Source organism: Patagioenas fasciata, chromosome 3, assembly GCF_037038585.1.
Source record: "Patagioenas fasciata isolate bPatFas1 chromosome 3, bPatFas1.hap1, whole genome shotgun sequence".
NCBI lineage: Eukaryota > Metazoa > Chordata > Aves > Columbiformes > Columbidae > Patagioenas > Patagioenas fasciata.
The window spans coordinates 34,858,938-34,878,501 of record NC_092522.1 but is presented as its reverse complement, the minus strand read 5'-3'; the positions used below and the strand labels follow the sequence as shown (position 1 = coordinate 34,878,501).

The window sequence follows — 19,564 nt, the reverse complement described above, 5'->3', positions numbered from 1 at the left end:
AACAAAGAAGGGCTAAACTCCTTTGGAGAAGGAAAATTACAGAAAAATAAAGAGCCTTGATTTCCATGGGCAAATGCTGATTACGAGTGGAAAGCTTCACTGAATAGCCTTTATCAGGATTTGCCTGCAGGACTCAGTAGCAAACATCTTGCTGTGGAAAATATTTCTCCAACAGCAAATGGAGGTGAGGGAAAATAGCAGACTAACTTTTTTTGGCAAAAGTTCTTCTTCGGTTAGAAAAACAGTGCTCAACATGTGCTTGTTTCTGTCAGGAAGATTGCTAGCAGGAATATGGCAACTCTAGTAATTTTGCGAGTAGTAAAAACAGGACATGTCAGGAATAGCCCGCTGGGTGCAGAGCCACCCACACAGAAACGTGCGTGGAGACCTGCACCTGTAGATATTGTCAGTGCCAAAGCATCTCTGAAGCTTTATATAGTATTTTTGTGATAGCAAAAGCAGGTGATTGGTCACTGAAAATTCCAAGTGACCTCAGTAACCTGACTGGTGAGACAGTGGCCTGTCCTGCTTGCTGGGAGAGCTGTGACCTGAGTGGTGGAGGAGGAGCTGCTGCAGGTGTGTGTCAGGGTGACTCATTTGCCATCGCGCTGCTGACTGCATGGGCACCCGGGACTGCGCAATGCAGGCAATGCAAAAATTTGGTTCAGTAGGTTTTGAGTCTGGAGCCTTATTTCAGGGACATACCAATAGAAATGAAAGCAGCCAGCCACTCTGATGTGTATTGGAACAGACTGATGTTCCTTGAACCTGTTGTCTTTGGGATTTGTGGGGTTTGATAGGGCTGCTTCTACCTTTGCTGGAAAAATACACATCTTTGTGTGCATGCTACATCATGCTTGTGTCTTATAATATAGAGCTGTAGTTATAACCCTGCAGAGTAAGTCAGTGGAAAGCAAAGGTTATTGACTTCCACAGATATGTTCCAGGTGATATTAATACAAACGGAATAAAGCTTTGGCCTTGAGGAGAAAGCTTCAGCAAAGGGCTACTTGGAATAATTAAACCTATTGCACACGCCATGCAATCCCAAAATGAACTGACAAGCAATATTGACTCGACTGACACTTCAGGCTTCTCACAGGTCCAGAGTCCTGGTATTGACTGAAAAGGCTGGTATTGGGGCCAGGGAGGGGGGTCCTCCTGAAGGCAAGTGCGCTCTTGCTGCCAGCATGTCAGAATCTTGCCATTATTTAGCTGTTGAGTAAGAAGAAGAAAAAGATCATCCAATTTTTTGCTGCTTCTGCTCATCCGCAGCATCTACTTCTTTCTCCTTTAGATGTTGTGAATTCAGGATGGAATAGTTGCTGGCAGGGATGGGAGGGATGGGTAAGCAAAAGACCTGGAAGGGGGCAGGGGTCAAGGTGGTGGAGAGAGGAAGGTCTGAATTCCTGCAACCTCCGTGCTCTGGTGTTTCACTTCTGCCTGAGAAAAGGAAGCAGCATGTAAGAAACTGCTAATTAAGATAGGTTATGGAACAACAGACTTCAGTCTCCTACGAATTACATGAATGTTCTTATTTGCCGCTGGAGGTTACAACAGGTTAATCCTGTGTATCGGGATTGTAAGTTTTCTCAAGAGCAATGCAAAGTATTTCACACACGGGCTAAACAACTGAAGTGTCTAGTCTGTAAAAGCTCCTGATCCAAACACCGTAATTTTCAAAGATAAATGAAGCAGGGTTACTTATTTCTAGTGGACACTTACAGATAAAGCATACCTTGTCCATCTTTGGATTTTTCTCCTATAAGAGGAAATGGAGATGATGATACTGGAGTAGATTAGTGATTTGTCATCCTTTTCGGTAAGAAAAAACAATTAATTTTAGAGCTGTTCTTTCTAGTGAAACCAAAACAGCTCTGATTTTGAAACCGACTTACTTCATTGTCCTGGAGCTAGAGTATAATGATTTGTAAGCTGAAATTAAAACATAAATTTGTATATCTTATCAGCATTGTCTGATCGCAAATGGGTATTTCCTATCTACAACAGTGGAATTCAACTCTTGAATAAAAATGCTTCCCGGATACTGAGAATCTCTGTATATTTTAGTTTTTGCATAATGAAGCTACGGAACCCACTGTATGTGGATGAACATTTCTATTTTCATAGTAGGCTGGTAACAACATCTTTCTTTCATGTGGGATGATTGGAAGCGCAGCTGCTTAGTTAGCATTTTGGTTTTCCTGGTATCGTTAACATGAGTGAAAATGTGCATACGCGGATTTGAGGAAGTGAACAGACTGTCAAATCCATTGATAAAGTGTTCAGAGAGATAGGAATTAAAGATTTTTTTCAGTGCTGCAAGACAGCTGTTAGTCTCTAATTCAATAGTGAATGGTGGGCCCCATAAGGTGAATCTTCTAACCATTCTTTTGCAAAACATGCATGCTCCTTGTTTTTACAGATTGTTCTGTTTTTTTCTTAAAGCTCTCCAACATGCACACATTCTCATCTCCCAAATGCAATCACCTCTGAGCTGATGGCCTAAGTGATCACCATGGTTTCCAATTCAATTCGGGTCCTCAAAGAGGACTTTTAATTAAGAAGCTCTATTAGAATCTAGGAGAAAACTTCTAAGTCCCCAGTCTTCAGGTGGTGAGCTACAGATTCTGGGGGTGTCTATGGCCAACTAATACGAGACCCTAAACACGTCCTTTTTGGAAAGATCATGTCCTCTGCAGAAATCTGCATACATAATCTTGCAGAAGCGGACATCCCCTGCTAGATTCCCAGGGATCGCAAAAGGCTGGAAAGCTCTGCAACAGGCTGCTGGTGAGCGGTGAGTGGTGACCCAGAGAGAGGTGAGTTGGAAGCAGGTGCACACAGAAACATCTGTGGGAGAAGCTCTAACTACAGCGTGTAAGTTACTCAGCTGAGCTGACAGCAGCTCCAGCACCACCAGGGAGCTCTGCTGGTGCTGCTCCTGCAGCTACTACAGGGCATTGCCAGTGCTTGGCTATATGTAAAAACACGCTCGTTTTGGTAGCAAGACACCAAAATATTTAAGAAGTAATTTTTATCTAGAGTGTGTTTGAGCCAGCCACAGACATGAGTCACTATCACCTTAATCGCTAGTGTGCGCATGGGTGAGCTCTCCAAAAGTACCTGGGATTGGTCTGTATTTATTTTAGAGGGGACGATCCCACCTTGTGTGTGCACGTGTGTGGGGCACCGTATGCTGATGTTTGCTCTGATCTCCAGGAAACAACTTGTGCTGCTGGACCGTGGATGCGACGTTTGGTCGTGTTGCGCACAAGCAACACTTTCCCACCAGGAGCTCCAGTGTTAGCCACATATGAGAACAAAAATCGGGGCTGTAAAACACTTCTAAACTCTTTCAAGTATTTGCTGAAAAGCAAAGTTCCAGAAAAGTGGAGCCACATATAAACTTGAGATAACTTTGGTGAACAGTTCTTGGCTAGAAGACAAAACGGAAAATTTAAATTTTCTGTGTAGATTGTTTCAGGATTAAACATCTTGAATTCTTGTTTCAAAATGCTCTCCCTTCTGGCAATTCTCTCAAAACTTCTGGTCATACAAATCTGAGTTATTGAAGATACTACTTGAGGACTTCTGTCAGAACAACATTTTGTTTAATTGGGAGGTTTTTTAAAGCTATTTATTTAGTTGAAAAATCTTTGAAGTTTTCCTTTGGAGTGCAGCTTGAAACAGATTATTTTTTTCAGCTTATTAGCTGGCTGAATGAGAGCGCCTTGCAAGTACCCGAGAGAGGACCATGGGAAAACAGAAAAACTTCATAAACAGAAGCTTTGGTTGTGGTAAGTCAGCCCCTTGATGCAGCAGCTCTGCAAGGCCAGACCTGGACAGCTTGTGCAGAGGCACCTGCACCTCCCCGTGCCTTGTAGTTGCACCAACACACCTCTAATGTGGGGCACTCTGCCGACTTACAGAAGACATATATACTGCATTAATATAACGAGGGAGTGAGAACTTGCCTTAGCTTCCCCACTGGAGAAGAAACCTGAACAATGCAGTGAACCTGCTCTAGCAGGTGGGTTGGACGAGATGATCTCCAGAGGCCCCTCCCAACCCCAACCATTCTGTGATTCTGTGTTTAAGGCAGAGCAGAACCCCTTGGTGGGGTCTGAGGAGGACCTGTGGTGCTGTGACCAGGGCGAGGGAGAGACCCCAGCAGAACTGCCCTGGGACTGCAGGGAGGAACAAAACACAAGTCATAGAAATTCAACCAGTTCTGCACAGAAAATCACCTCTCCCTCGGCTCAACTCCCGGCAGACTTGGTTTTCCATCTAGTGAAAAATGGGGATGAAATGCCTCCCTTGCTACCCTTTGAAAAACACTGCAGTATCCTCCAAGGAGACATCAGAGCAGCATTATTATAACTTTGAAATTAATTGCTTGCTCACTGGATTTAGCAGCTTCCTGTTTTGGAAACCTGAGATATCATCTCAAATTTCTGTTTGTTGTCAGCTTAGAAGAAGAGACTCAGAGGCTGAAAAGCCTCTGTTGAGGCAGCGCTTCATTTGCTAATTGTCTCTGCCGGACAATGCCATTTACACTGAGCACAAAATCTCCTCTAACCTCCACTGACCAGAAAATCATTCTGTCCTTGAACTCCCATCCGTCTGAAACAGTACCCGGCTGGGTCCCTCCAGCTGTGGGGTATAGGCAGAATTTAGGTTCTGAGAGGTCTTTGCAGTCAGGAGGCTGCCAGGGGCTGCTTTACATTCACTCTCACAGACTGTTTTTTTTGGGGCGGCTGGTTTGCATGTTTCTGTCAGAAATGCTGGGCTCTGCCTCTGTGAGAGCTTTTCAGCAAGGAAAATGTCTCCTATTTCACAGTTTTTGCTGTTTTTTTGCTTTTTTAGGACCTGTTACAATGCTTGCCATTTTTGCTGTATAAAATTCAGATGTTCTGTTTTACCTGCTTCCACCGTCAGCCAGATGATCACAGAGGCTACAGCAGTTCCAAACGGGATCAGAGCTGAAAATGGCAGCTCTGCACATTCAGGGGAATGACCTGTAAGCCTTTTTTTCCTCCATAATTCAACACTTGCTTAACCAGGACCACTGAGAAATCCTTTGGATCTTGCTCTTCAGTTGGTGGACCTGCAGGGATGTTTTTGGCTGTGAGATGTTGCTCCTCATTTTGGAGACAGCCTAGCAGAGGAAAACTGACTTGACAGCCATAGTTAAATGCTATAGTGACTGCTAAAGGCGACACAATAAGCCAGCGATACCTAAGTCTGCTTTCTCTAACACCAGTCTTTAAAGATGTGTATTTTTTCTCTATTCCAAAGACTGTTTCAGGCCCATCTGACTGGGATGTGGCATCTCCCGATGGATGTGGTTAAACACAGACCAAGTCAATGCTGCTGCTTTGGTGACTCCACGAAAAGCTGACAGCCGGAGACTGTCATGGAAGGATCTGGGCAGCAGTGATGTGTCTCATCTCTTCCCTTGCTGCTTACAGGACTGCTAAATATCGGGGCTTCACACAAGGCAGGAACATACTGTGTGTATCTGAGTTGGCTGTACCCCTTCTGCAGCAGACAGAAGCAGAGCTATGAATCAATTATTAAAAATTATATAAAATAGATATTAAATTATTGCAATTATTATTCCTAATTACCTTTCAAGAGTATCACATCAAAATTACCACTGCAAGATAATCTGGCTCTATGCAAGGGAAGAAGCGATCCTGAATTAATGGTGGAGAGTGTCCAAACCATCTGGAGTTCCTTCCAGCAAAAATGAGGGGCAAAAAGGCTCATTTTTTTCCCATTTAAACAGAAAAAGAATATTAAACCTCCGTGTGATGCAAAGAGGATAACAGGCAATGTACCAGCGTTAGGATGGAAGCAAAAATGAGTTGTGTCCTTCAAAGGGGCCTGAAGAATGAAATTCTCCAGGTTTTGTTCCATGGCAGCCTTCTCCCTCCAACTTCCCTCCCGGAAACCCAACACCGCTGTTTGACTTCCTCTCCGTATTGTGGGAAATCAGGGGAGAAAGTCAAAACTAGTATTTTGTTTGCTTCCATTTCCAATTTTTAAGACTTTTTGCTAACAACTGAAGGACTCAAGTCTGTTACTGCTGAAGATGAACCTCACTCTGCTCGAGTAATACTGAATACACTCATAAACCAAAGCAGCCACAGTTGTGAAGCAACGCTCTTCAAAAACCCTCTTCTTAATCTCATTTGAGTATGAAAGTAAGGGGCTGGTATTTTAAGAAGGCCCTTTTGAAGCTTGCCCAGAAGATTAGTGTGCAAATGCGAAGAATGCTCTGGAAGCTCTTGAATGGAGACATTTTATTTCCAAATAACCACAGCAGTTACTGTTTGCAGCAAAAAGATAATTAACAGCATTGTGGCCAAAATAAGGTGAGGTCCTAAACCTGACAGCATAGTATTTGCATATACCTTGATGTTAAGAGTTTCTCACTCTACCTTTGTTGATTTTTACTGGAAGATGGACAAGAAAAGCATGATGCTCGCTTAAGTCTCCATAAATCCAAACATCTGAAGCGACATTGCTCCTTTTTCCTGGCTCCGTTCCTCTCTGACAGCACGCCGCTTGCTTGCTCACTCTCGGTTTTCCCATGAACTACAGGGTGCAGGCCAAAATATCCTTTGCAACTCATAACTTGCTAGGCACACTGGGTTCCAGTTAATGTAGCAAGTGGTGGTTTCATAATGCTTGAAGTATCTGTGGCATGAATATATTAAAGGTCCTGAAATTGGCAGGAAATATGAGGAGCATTTTTTTGTTTTCCACAGGGTCAATTTTATTCATCTGGTGAAAACATTTTACAGCGACAAAAAGAAGTAACATGGAAAACCGATTCCGACAACCGCATTAAGAGCATTCAAGCGGCGGGTCAGAAACATGCGTACGAGCTCCTCTCTGCGCACCAGCTCGGGGAGGTTCTCACTTGTATCATCGTGGGCTGTTCCACAACCGTGCGGTGTCCTATCCCCATCAGCAGTTTTAGCCACACACCGGTGTGGGCTTCTGGGGGGAAACAAGCTGGATCTTTTAGCACCCAGAAACTCAGGAACCTGCCCTGGTTTCCTGGAGCTGAAGGCATGAGCCAGTTCATTAAAGGTGAAGTCAGAGGAATCATCTGGGCAGCTGCTGGGTCAGTGGTTACCTCCTTCCTGCTGACACTGCCGAACTGGTGGATGTTTCAGCTTCTCATTTCTAAGAAAACTACTCTTTATCTGACCATGCACTGATGTCCCATGGCACTGAACAACGAGGGAACAGTGGGGAGATCACCACCTGGAGCCAGGCTCAGGGAACAGGCAGAGGGCTGGTTAAACCAGCACAAGCAGGGGGTGTTGGCCAAGGAGACCATGGGGCTGGTGGCAGCAGCCACCTCAGAGGTGACAACAGCCTTTGGGACATAAAGCAGCTATCCTTAGCCAAAAATGTGACATGCTGGGGGAGGGAGAGACATCTCAGTTACACATACTCACTGCACAACTGTCAAATATGCCTGCAATACAATTCAATCAGAGGCAGTCACTGCTGCAGCGTGGCTGCTCTGGGAAGCCTTCTTGTCCTAGGCTGAATTGCAACCATCAAATCTCTGTTGGTTTGGCTGGAAAAATATCATGGCAGTGATGTCTTTTCACTAAAAAGGATTGTTTCCCACTCTGCTGTCATTAAAATGAAATATAAACTAGCCAAACTCTCTCTTCACCAAGATTCTCTGAAAACGGAATATTTTTTGGATAAAATAACCGTAATTCAAACTGCAGCAGGCAGTGCTGTGCCTACTTTGGTACCCAGCCAATGAATTTTAAAGTAACCACCCTCCAGGACTGTTCTCCATTTGGATTTATTAGTCATTACCAAGAAAAGATAATTAGCACTTCTGAAGCATTGTGATAATCAGTAGCATGAACTGTTGTTACCAATGGAAACGGGCTGGGGTGCCTGTGCGGCGCAGGAACACGGCAGCTCCCCTGCACTCCCTGTACGGAACGAGTACACCGGTGGGCAGCTCCTGAGCTGCAGGAAAGGCTCAGATGTACCAACAGCTCCAGCGGAGCTAATGGCAGCTGACATGGGGTAAGGCAGGGAGGGGAGTCGTTCCCTGGCCTGTTGGGTTTCTCCTTCTGATATCCTGGAGGCAGAGTCGTTTTTGCTACAATACACAAACCTTGCTGCTGGTCAAAGGCAACGGCACATGCTACGCCTTTACCGCGCAACAGAAAAATAGGAGCTTAATTATTTTTCTTTTGTATGCACCCTGTCAACACAAAGGAAAATAACCTCGTGGTGGAACAAGAGGAACCTGGGTATACCTGGATCCTTTAGGCAGTGATGCCTTTTTTTCTGTTCTTCCTAATGAGAAAACTCTGTTGGATTCAAGTCAGTGCAAAAACTCACAAGATCGGTATTTTACCTATTGGTCCCCAAACTTCCATTAGTAATGATCATCTCTAATAATCATGTGAGCGATGGGATGTAAATCTTCTGTTCTTAGTTTCAAACCCTGAGCATTAAGCATTCCAGGCTCCCTGCTATAAAAAGCAGCATTAATTAGTGCACTCAGGGCAGCAGATCTCTTAGATATATCAAGGTTGCTATCTAAATAAATACTACAATACACAGGCTTGTCTGAAGTAGTTGTCCTCATCTTTCTGTACCTGGAAGTATGAACAAAATCCATACTGAAGAACAGAGGCAGCACATAACCTTGGGAAAGCTTCTGTTGTGGTGAGTACTAATAACAAATGTAGCTATTTACCCCCAAAATAGTTGCAAGTCTGAAACAACCATCCTTTTTCCTGCAAGGTACAGAGCATTTCAGGTCAACATTAACACCCCTCTAGCCAAGTGGTGCTTTGTATCCTCTGGGAAGCACACAGCAAATGTCAGGATCGAGTCCAGTTTCCATGCAAAGTACTTTGTCTGCAACTGATGTGGGGGCTGTGGTGTGCTGTGCTGTGCTGGCAGCGCGTACCTTACCCCTGTGATTCCTGTCGATGCTGGTGGTTTACTCATGCACATCTTCCTTGCCACACCTGCAGCAGAGACTCTGAGGTCTGCAATTCCTATGCCAGTAACGCTCCTTAATGCCCAGGACAGACACGGGACCACACTGGCAACACTGGAGTGCTTGGTGCACTCCAAGTACTCGTGCACGTCTGCACCTCTCCTAGCAAGATGGCTGCTGTGGCAAGTCTGGTTATCGCCGAGATGCCGTTCGCCTGGTGGCAACAAACGCGATGGGCCGGTGGCTGTTTAGGAGCCAGGCACGCAGAAGTGAATGGGTCTGTGTTTGCTTCTCAGCCGCTGCTGGGAAACAGGCACCCTCCTGCTGGCTCGCAGAGCTCTCGGAGCGGTGCCCCCGCCGCAGAGGTGGACGCGTGGCTGGCAGTCAAACCGCTGCCTGGTACACAGAAGTTGCCATGGCAGCACTTTGCAGATACACGTTGCACAAGAAAGCGGTGATGTCGGGCCACACTGACTCTTTTTTTGTCTTACACAGAAGGCTCGCTCCCACCCTGGGCACTGAGGAGCAGAACAAATATTGGAATATAATATCTATCTATACATACGTACTTAAATCTATTGTCAGATTGCATCTGACTGTGGAACTGGGTTTAAAACACCTGGGTAACAATTTACATATTGTGCCAACAACAACATCTCTCCCCCTTCCCCCTTTCCCACTTGCAGCTCAGAACAAGCCGACTCCACGGCATCTTTCACAGCAAAATGGGTCTCTGCTGCGCCTTTCTGTCTTCATGAAACTCATTTAATTCTGGTACTTTAACACCTACTCCTTCCTCTGCTGCTGGTGTTTTTGCAAATGAGAAATGTGGCCGGGTAATACTGTCTCCTTGGAAACCTGCCTCAGGCCTAAAAACGCCCTGTTTGGTGCCTGTGGCACTGGAAAGCCAGAGACCTCAAGGGCTGAGCACCTTTCAAGCTGGCCTGCTTTCACTCCAGATCCCCCATGAACAGAGGAATAAGCTGGGTTATTGCACCAGCAAGATTTAATGGGAAAAAAATATATCTATATATATCTATATATATCTATATATATCTATATATATCTATATATCTATGTATCTATCTGTATATATATATTTATAATTGCCTGCGAGTGCAACGGGCTGCAGAGAGAAACCTGAGGGCAGTGTACTTCTGCAGGGAGGCAGGAGCTGCAGCTGCCCGGGGACAGGAGCTGTGCCATGGTGTGGTCTGCGAGCAGCGCGAGGTGCCCACCTCTCGATGAGCCTGCAGATTTCCAAAAAGTGTAAACAACACTGACTTCAAAGTCTGCTGCCAGAGTTGTGGGCTCTTTAAGAAATAACCCCTACTCAGTTATTGCTTGAGGATATTATTATTTCTGGAATGAACTAGTTGTGGATCACAATACTGGGCAGAATTATAGTACAAAGTGTGTTTTAGTGCAAACGCTACTTATGAAATAGTCATAAATCTTCTTTGGACAAAAACAGGCATAGAGCCCAACCTTTTGTGCAGAAAAGTGCCCACAGCTCATTTCTGCATCATCTTTATCTGGGGACTGGTCTGGCGGGGCTGGCTCTGGTGTGCGGTGTGGCAGCGTGGCGCAGCTCGGGGCCATGGCCCAGGAGCGGCGTGGCGGGGGGGACACCAGCTGCGTCCCCTGCCCGGCCCTGCCAGCCTGGGGGAGGCTGCGCGGATTGGGAGCTCTTCAGATGGCTCTGGAGATCACTCTTACATCTGATAAAAGACACAAAATGATCCTGCTCCGCTGAAGGCTCAGCTCCGTATCGCTGATGTGAAATTTCTACAGGCAATCCAAAGATTTGGTTCTAAGAAAGAAGTAATTCATATATACACATGCTGCCTTCAGCATACTTTCCCTTAAAAGACTGCTGCCATCTTTTATATCATGAAAAGATAGATATGAAAACATTTCGTGCCAGGAATGGTAATGCAGTAAAACACAGAGTTCAGTCACTGTATACTGGTAATCACTACATTCCTCACTAAAAGTGATGCCGTAAGTGATTAATAAGAATTTACAATTAGCTACTTCATGTAAGGCCTTACAATAAATATGTAATTGGAGATAAATATATGTTTTTAATACTAGTTCAAGTGTGAACTGATTTGGTCTTTGGTCTTTCTGCTTTTGTGAATCATACTGCAATAGCAGCTTTAAAAAAAAATTAATTTAAATCGGTCTAGGCAAACGCCACACCAAGTATGGTGAGCATATGCAGTATATAAGAGCAAGGCAGGAAAAAGGATTATTAAAACAGCTTAATTAATTTTGTGAACGGCATACAATGCCTCTGTGGTTTAGTCATCACTCATAACATGTCAGATCTGTGTGGCACAGACTTAAGCACAACTTGGTCAAGTTAGCTGGTGCATTTACTCCTGTTTAGAGCAGGTCTGGGCTTTAATTCAGGGTCTGGGGTTTTCATCTTTAATGAAAATTGAAAGGTGCAAGTGTCTAGAACAGCTGTACCCTAGCATGATCTATTCTGCAGACAGCCACCTTGAACCAACACTTTGAAATAAGCCTTGCTATTAGCTGGAACAAGAGGTGAGGCAGGCACCTGTGAAGAAAAAGGCATTCTCTTTTTCTGCCTGTTGCAAACTCTTCTACAGTTAGTTAGGTTTGTTTCAGCTAAGCATGCAGACCTGAGCCTCATCCTGGATTTATTTTGCCCAGTTCCAGGTTACAGTGGCACTTTTCTGTTGGGCCTTTGCTTTGTTTATTTGTTTGGTTTTGGTGTCTGTCCACAAAACGAAGGTGCTTAGCTGCAGGGCAAGGCTTCAGAGCTCCCTGGGTATGACAGTGAAGGGGATGACAGGACTGCTGGATTCAAGGTCCAGAGCGGTGAGGAAGCATTCAATGGCCGCTTCGTTTTTCCCCTGAGCTTGCAAGACCTCTCCGAGGCTGTTCCAGGCCCTGTGACTGGTGGTCTGGATCTGGATGGCGTCTCTGAGGACTTTTTGGGCCAGGTCCCTCCGCCCAAGTCTGCTGAGCACCAAGCCCTGCCAACAAACAAGGGACAAGCAGTTAACAATGGCACAAAACAGAGGAAGAAATGGAGTGTCCTGAGCTCACAGCAAGCTGGGCAGACGCATGAGTGCACAAGCAATAGTCCTGTGGGGGTGATGTCCACCTATTTCTGGAGAAGAGAAGCAATCAGCTGTTAACCTCTGGTTTTTGTTTTGTTTTGTTTTTTAATTTTTCATGTGTAATTGAAAAATAAAAAACCACAAAACAATTATGAAAAAAAATTTTCTTAAGCAGAGACTGATACAGCTCTGTAAGTGCTCCTGCTGCATGTTACTGGGAGAGTGTATACTGGTGCCATACACAGGAAAGGCTGCAGGCTCTTTAAGGATCCCTCTTTTCTCGAGTAGGTTACACTGGCTTCTAATCCCCAAGAAAATACACCCAGGTTCAATTACACTAAGTATCTAAATTAACTCTTGTACATCTGGAACATCCAGAGGTAAAGCCTCTCAGCTCCTACATCTTGACCATATAGAAAGACCTTTCTACTTAACAAATAGGGCCAAAGGGACGTGCACCCTCTCCAGCCTTGTAGAAGCTGGCTGTATGTAACAGCATGGAGCCCTCTGTCCTGCTATTTGCACTCCAGTGTAGATCCTAAAGCAGCATGGGGGAGGAGAAGGATGGAGGAACCTTGTTTAAAAAGCTGTCCTTAGGGTAAGAAAAGACACAAGTGGGTGTAACCATCTGGAAGGAACAGGAGGAGGAGGATGAAAGAAGTGGTAGGAAGAACATGTTTTCCTATAGGGCTCACATGGATGCGTCTGAACCCACAAAGCATCTCATGAGCCAGGCTGCCTTTTAATCACACAGCAGTCAACCACACAGAGCCCAGATGGTCACGTGGGCTTTGCAGGCCAAAACGCATCAGTGGCATTTTCCTGCTTCTTCCTGAAGGTGCACGCACTGGGATGAACCTCCTGCCGGTTTCATCCAGGCTTGGCCTGTGGAAGAAGCAGCTTATGCTTCCATGTCCCATGCCACGCTCTGCATGGTCTCTGCCTGCGCTCACCCCTGGAAATGCTGGGAAGGGAGATGACAGCCTGACTTCACGCTTTTCCTGGGACTACGTAGTATGTGGATGCAGCCATATATATGAAGAAATGCATTAGCTTTACCTTTAGTGAGTCGAATTGCCTTTAGCTGATATGAAAAGACGTAACAAACCCGAAACCTCTTGCAACCAGAACCCAAGCAAATTTTTGATGAAAGAACAATGGTGCTTTTGGAAGTAGCGAAGATCTTGCCTTTGTCTTGTTTTGTTTGCTTTTCCGAAAGTGTCATTAGACACACAGTGCCTCAGCATGACTGAGACCACATAGCCAGTGATAGTACTCCTACCTACAGAAACACATCATTTTGCCAGAGAGAAGAATTAAGAAACACCCGTTTAATGAAGTATTGGCAGTACTTTGAAAAGTTTCATTGTCTCTTTCTTGCCCACAACCTTGACCTGAATAATCAACTCAACTATCAAATCTTATAATCTAAAGATGCAGTGGGGATGTTTTTTTCTTTAAGTTTCACTCTCTGTTGGAAAATGGTGAGGCAATAGGGTCAAATCTTACAACTGTGAGCAGGCAGAGGTGACACAGAGGTACCTCGATGAGGCTGGTTCCTCTGGAGGTAGCTGCCAGGAGACAACCACAGGCATGTAATGACAGACTGGAAGGAATTTGTGCAATTATAATTTGAGTCACCCGCTTGACAGGGATAATGAGGCACAGAAAGGGCAAGTAGAGTGGCCACAGCAAATCTGCTGCTGAGCCAAGAATAGATGGGAGCTAAATCAGCTCAAGTTTGTCCTCAACCACAAAACCACCCTTCCTAAAAACTCTTCCTGTTGCGCTGATTGAGCAGAGCCAATTGTGCTCTCTGGTGGCTGGGGACCCATGGCTGTCCTCACCCTGACACAAGTGGCATTGTGGCTCCTGATGCTCCTGGAGAGCCGCTGGCATGGGGGCCATCGAGCTGGTGCAGATGCTGCCTGTCATCCCGCCCCAGTGAGGAGGGGAATCCCTTTCCCGGCTGAACATTTCATGCTGCTCAGCAATGCTGCAGTGAAACCCACCTCGCCGTAACCCACTCGTGCAGCTCAGCTCCTTCCTCTGCCCAAGCACCCTTGTTGGTCAAGGACTGGAGATGCCCCATGGGTCCCCAGTGTGGGGCGGTCTGGGGTCCCTGCGGGTGTCCTGCAGCACTGGGAGGAGGCTGTACGCAAACCACAGGTCCTGTGTTCACCTGTGCACAGTGCTGAATCTGATGCCCACCAGTAAGCAGAGCACACATGAACATTTGCTTATTGGTATTCAATGCTTTCAAGGATGCCACTTTAGCTGAAAAAACATCTGTGAACCCTCAAAAAGGCGCAGGCTTCCCAAAGCCAGGGGAACCTGTGAACCCTCTCAGGCTCTCCAAAGCCAGGGGAAAGCCTCCTGTTGATGCTGCAGTACACTGCATGAGAGAAAAACTGCTATATGTTTTGGGGGAAAAATACTGGAGGAAACATTTGCCAAAGGAGGTAAAGATTTCCCCCCTCATCCTTGCTTCCATGCATAAGTGTTAGTGCCAAGGGCTGCCCAGGTCCCTGGCCCTTCCCAGGAGTGCCCACTGTCCTGCTTCCCTCTTGTTCTGACCAGGAACAGCTCCACGTCCTCTTCTTGACCATGTGTCTGGGTGTCCCTGTGGTGTGGGCAGAAGACACTGTGCTTCAGGCCTCAGCCCAAGCAGAGTCTGAAGTGTGGTCAACCTATTTCCAACCCGGGCCTGCAAATGTTCCCAAACCCCAGCACAGAGACCTACTCCTCCACCCACAGTGAGCCGTGACAGATGGTCTCAACCTTTCCAGTGAGGCTTAACTGAACCGGCAGAAATGTGCTGCTGGATGTTTAAAGGACAGGTTGAACATCATTAATTGTGCATGCAGGAGAGTTTCTTGCTTTGTGTTCCCTCTCTCCCCTTCTCCTCGCCCTGCTCCTTGCAAATCACAAGCATTTTGTGAGAGCTGAAGGCTGCACAATCCGCAAGCCTCATGAAGACGCAGTACTGAGCACTTCAGTTTTTTGTTTCCCTGAGGTATTTGTGCTTGAGAGCTTCTCCTTGCTACTGAATTTCTTATTTCCCCGTAGAGTCTGGCTTGCTATAAACAATGCCTGCATGTTGTTGCTATGTAGGTCCAGCTGGAATCTGCCTACAGTGCAAAAGAAAAGAATTATATATAAATTCAGAAAGCCACCCACTGACAGGCAATTTGCATTTTTATCTGGAAGATTTTTTTTAAAAGATTTTTCTAATGAAAGTTCAGTTCCTGAGTTTCTATGGAAACTCATCTGCTTGGTGTGCATGCATAATTTCATAAAGTCAAATCTCAGGAAGACGAGCAATTAGTATAAATACAAGCAGGAATGTGATTAAAGGTTTCATCCTCTTATTCCTGAAGATGGAGGGTGAGGCTGGGTTTTGTTCTGTTTCTTTGGTTTGCATTGGTGGTTTTTTTCCAAATTAACACAAAAAAACGGTGTACAAGGTAGCCTTGCTCCTCTGCCACCTCCTGGCTAGCATGGGCACTTCTGGTTTTGCCCAATTATGTTCCTCCGAAACACGGTGAGTCCCTCTAAGTATGGTCTTCTCTGAGGTCAGGCTGCTTTTAAACTTGAGCATATTATAATTCAACAAGGCCAAGTGCAAGCTCCTGCATATGGGTGGGGCAATCCCAAGCACAAACACAGGCTGGGCAAGATAAGGGATGGAGAGCAGCTGTGAAGAGAAGGACTAGGGAAAGTGCACCTGCAGCCCAAAAGGCCAACTGTAACCTTGGCTGCATCAAAAGGAGCATGGCCAGCAGGTCAAGGAAGGTGATTCTGCTGCTCTGCTCTGGTGAGACCCCACTTGGATTTCTGCATCCACCTCTGGGGCCCCCAACATAAGAAGGACGTGGACCTGACGGAGAGGGGCAAGAAGAGGCCATGATGATGATCAGAGGGCTGGAACACCACTCCCATGGAGACAGGCTCAGAGAGTTGGGGTTGTTCAGCCTGAAGAAGAGAAGGCTCCGGGCAGACCTTATAGCAGCCTGCCAGTACCTATAAGAGACCTACAAGGAAGCTGGAGAAGGACTTTTTACAAGGGCATGTAGAGATAGGACAAGGGGTAATGGCTTTACACTGAGAGAGGGTAGAATTAGGTTTGATATAAGGATGAAATTCTTCACTGTGAGGGTGGTGAGGCCCTGGAACAGGCTGCCCAGAGAAGCTGTGGATGGCCCATCCCTGGAGGTGTTCAAGGCCAGGCTGGATGGGGCTTTGAGCAATCTGGTCTAGTGAAGGTGTCCCTGCTCATGGCATAGGGGTTGAAACTGGATGATCTTTAAGGTGACTCCCAACCCCAAACATTTGATGGTTCTGTGATTATAAATAGTAAAAAAAAACCAAAAACAATCCAATCCAAAAGGTGTGTGGGAATCATTTTGCTTCCTAGCTCCTGTGGGCAGCATGTCACTAAGGCTCACGCCAGCCCTGTGCCAGCCACACGCAGGCATTTCATGTGCTGCTGGCATTAGTACAGCTGCATAGCGCTTGGATACTAACTCACTCTAGCAGGCTGAGGGTAACCTGTGCAGATTAGTTTAATTTTCTTCTTTAGGTCTGAAGACATACTTCAAATCTTGTAAACAGAGGCAGAGTAGTGAAGCTTGTGCTTCCAAGCCAGACTCTAAAAAATGGAGCTGAAAGCACACGAGGAAATTCATTGGAGGTGAAGGGCTGCGCAGAGCGAAACTGGTACAGTCTAGTGGTGCGTGAAGGCAGAGGCGAGGCAGCAAATTTGGTTTTCTGATTTAGGGTGCATTATGCTGGCAGCTGGACTCCTGAATTGATCAGTTTTAATTTCGGGGAACAGGGGCTGCATATGGGAAGCTTTTTAAAAGGTATTTTTGACCTCACCCACATGCGAAACAAAACTTAAACCACTTCTATAGTGACAGCGGGTTGGACTCCCTTGCCTTCAGTGATGTGATACTTAGTAATCGATACTTGAGCGAGGCTATTTTTGTTTTAGGAGAGCCATATTTCAATTTAAGCTAGATGAGCGAAAAAGTGACCTGTTTTCATTTTCCACTAATAAAGAAAGTGAGCATAAGCTCCACTTGAAATCCCACTTCAGAGGGTCATGAAATTTCTGATCTGTGCCTTTATTTCCTTAGAGTTTGACAAAACCTTCTTAAAAGTTTTTAGCTTATAAAATTCTCAGAAAATAGTGCAGAAAAGATATTATGGAAGACTACAAAATAAGCCTCACGGTCAAGCTGGAGTTTATTTTTAGTAATGAAAGTTAAAACTTCCTTTGCAAATGTTTAGTTCAAACACCTGATGAGCAGCAGAGAGTTATCACGAGTCTCGGCATCCTTGCCTCCTTCCACTAAGGTGGCACAGATTTACTTGTTCTTTTCTTTGTGGCTTGCGCTGGAAATAGATGTTCAGAAAAATGTTTTATTTCATACCTGGAAGACTGCTTTTTGTTTTGTATGCATGGCGATCTTATTCTTGGAGAATCTGTACGGGTGGACTAGAGTCTATCTTTATCCTTTACAAATTGATTTTAATAAATACTTCAAATGCAAGTTCTCTCTTTCCTTGCACGAGACTGAAATTTCGAAGTGAGGTTCTCTGATGCTTTTATCAACTGAGCCTATTACTGTCTAAATATCCTAAGAAGTTTCTAGAATAAACTACACTTTGCAGACTTTTGTGTTGGGCTTCTGCTAGTGCATTAGTTAATTAATATCAAGGTAAATGGGGTATCCTTACTGTCTACTCCAATCTATCATACAGAGATGTCACCAGTGGTTAGCAGGAGGGTAATCAGCAGCTGGCAAGATGAGGTCACGCTGCAGAAAAGTGCTCTTTCAAAAGTGCGCTTATTCAGCAGAACCCTACAAAAAGCCTTTCAAGATGCATTTGGCACTTGGTGATAACAGTCTCATGTAACAGAAAAATCCTCACTGCTACAGGGTAACATACGCTTCTGTAATTATTTAGCAATCAGGATAAGTTGCAAGCAAAATCTGTTGCATAAACCATGAAATATCAGAGAGTCTTTTTGGAAAATGGCAAACATTAATCCTAGAAATCCTAGGTGTCTTAAAATAAAGAGAGACATGTAATTAGCCGATCGCTCTGTGATTCTGTCCCCCTGCATTCATGACCTTTGCATTTCTGAGGAGCCAGGATTTTTTTTTAAGCTGTGAGCAGTGCAGTGAGCTTTTGTTGTGCTGTCACTCAGCCTCGCAGCGGCTGGCGGCGTGCGGTGTAGCTAATCATCCATTTTGCTGATTCAGTCCACGTTGTGGCAAACCTGAGTGATACCTCTGAGCTTTGTTCTCTGAAAATACACTGTAGGAATACACAGAGCAGTCAGGTCCGCTTGCCAAACACACTGAATTAGAGACCATATCTTAATTTGCTGCCCTAACAAAGGGTAACTGGGATCCACTTCTGGAGGAAAGCTCATCTTTCAGTGTTTCTGCTGCCTCTTTTGTCGAGAGCAGTTTTTCCCTCTCTTCCTTCCCCCTCTCCAACTCCTTTGCCGCAGCTGCTGCATCCCCTGTCACTTCAGTGACGCTGAAGTGCTGCATCTGACAGAGCAGAAGAGGGGAAGCAGAGAGGAGGAGAGGGAAGGCAGGCAGGGCCACTGCAAAACACAGCGTGCGGAAAGGAAAAACGAAGGAACGGCACCAGAGGGGGGAACTGGCAAGCGCTGGGAAAAGCAAAACCCCAAGTTTACATCACAATTTGTAGCACTTGTGCACTGCTTGTGGGTTTCAACTCGGTCGGTTCAATCCGGAGATTTCAGCTCTGGCACTGCAGGTGCCGAAGGCAGCCTAGCAGCAGATGGCTGCTTCAACTTCACTGCAGCATCTCCATGTGCTACAGGTGAGTGCGAGGTCAGAGAAGAAATGAGACTCCAAGGAGATATCAGGAGGGACGGACTAGCTCAGCGTGAAGGCAGAGAGAGACCTCTTAAGCCCCACCACAGACCCGGGCACACGGATATGCTTTACTGACCATACTGAGGTTGCTTTGGCAGGGCGAGATGAAAAAGTGAAATGAAGAAAAGATCAAAAGTGGTGAAGACCCGAAGAGAGGAACATCCCCTTTCCTTAGCTTGCCCGTGTGTTTTTCAAGGTGGTGTGTAATTGCAAAGGCACCATCTCGCCCCGTCTCACAGAAGGGAAGCATGGTGCCGCGCCACACACTGCCCTCTGCCCAGGCTTGCTGTCTCTATTTGCGTTCATCAAATGTTAGTGGTGATGTTTCTACCGTGTTTGAAGCTTAAACGTGATAAAACATTTATTGACATAAAAAGCAAACCCTAAGGCAGCATTTCAAACCAGGAGGCTCTGATCTCTTCCTAGGGAGGCTCATACAAGCCCAGGGAGAATGAAGAGTTTTTCTGCCTTGTTGGATTGTCATCACTTAAGCCTCATTCAAAGTAGAATTGTTTACTGCATGCTGAATA

The 19,564-nt window shown here is 45.6% G+C and overlaps 1 protein-coding gene across 5 annotated transcripts in view; it reads right to left on the bottom strand.

Annotated features, from left to right (window-relative positions):
* The window catches only part of TTC7A (tetratricopeptide repeat domain 7A), a 195,344-nt gene that overhangs the window by 12,368 nt on the left and 163,412 nt on the right, over positions 1-19,564 (bottom strand). For 4 of the 5 annotated variants that reach the window (XM_071806101.1, XM_065833824.2, XM_071806102.1 and 1 more), the window contains one exon: positions 6,762-12,021. The exons of the other annotated variant lie outside the window; for it this stretch is intronic. In XM_071806101.1, the coding sequence (XP_071662202.1) occupies positions 11,800-12,021 (222 nt within the window). In that variant the 3' untranslated portion in view covers positions 6,762-11,799. Of the gene's footprint in view, positions 1-6,761; positions 12,022-19,564 lie in introns of those variants that run through there. 5 annotated transcript variants of the gene reach the window in all.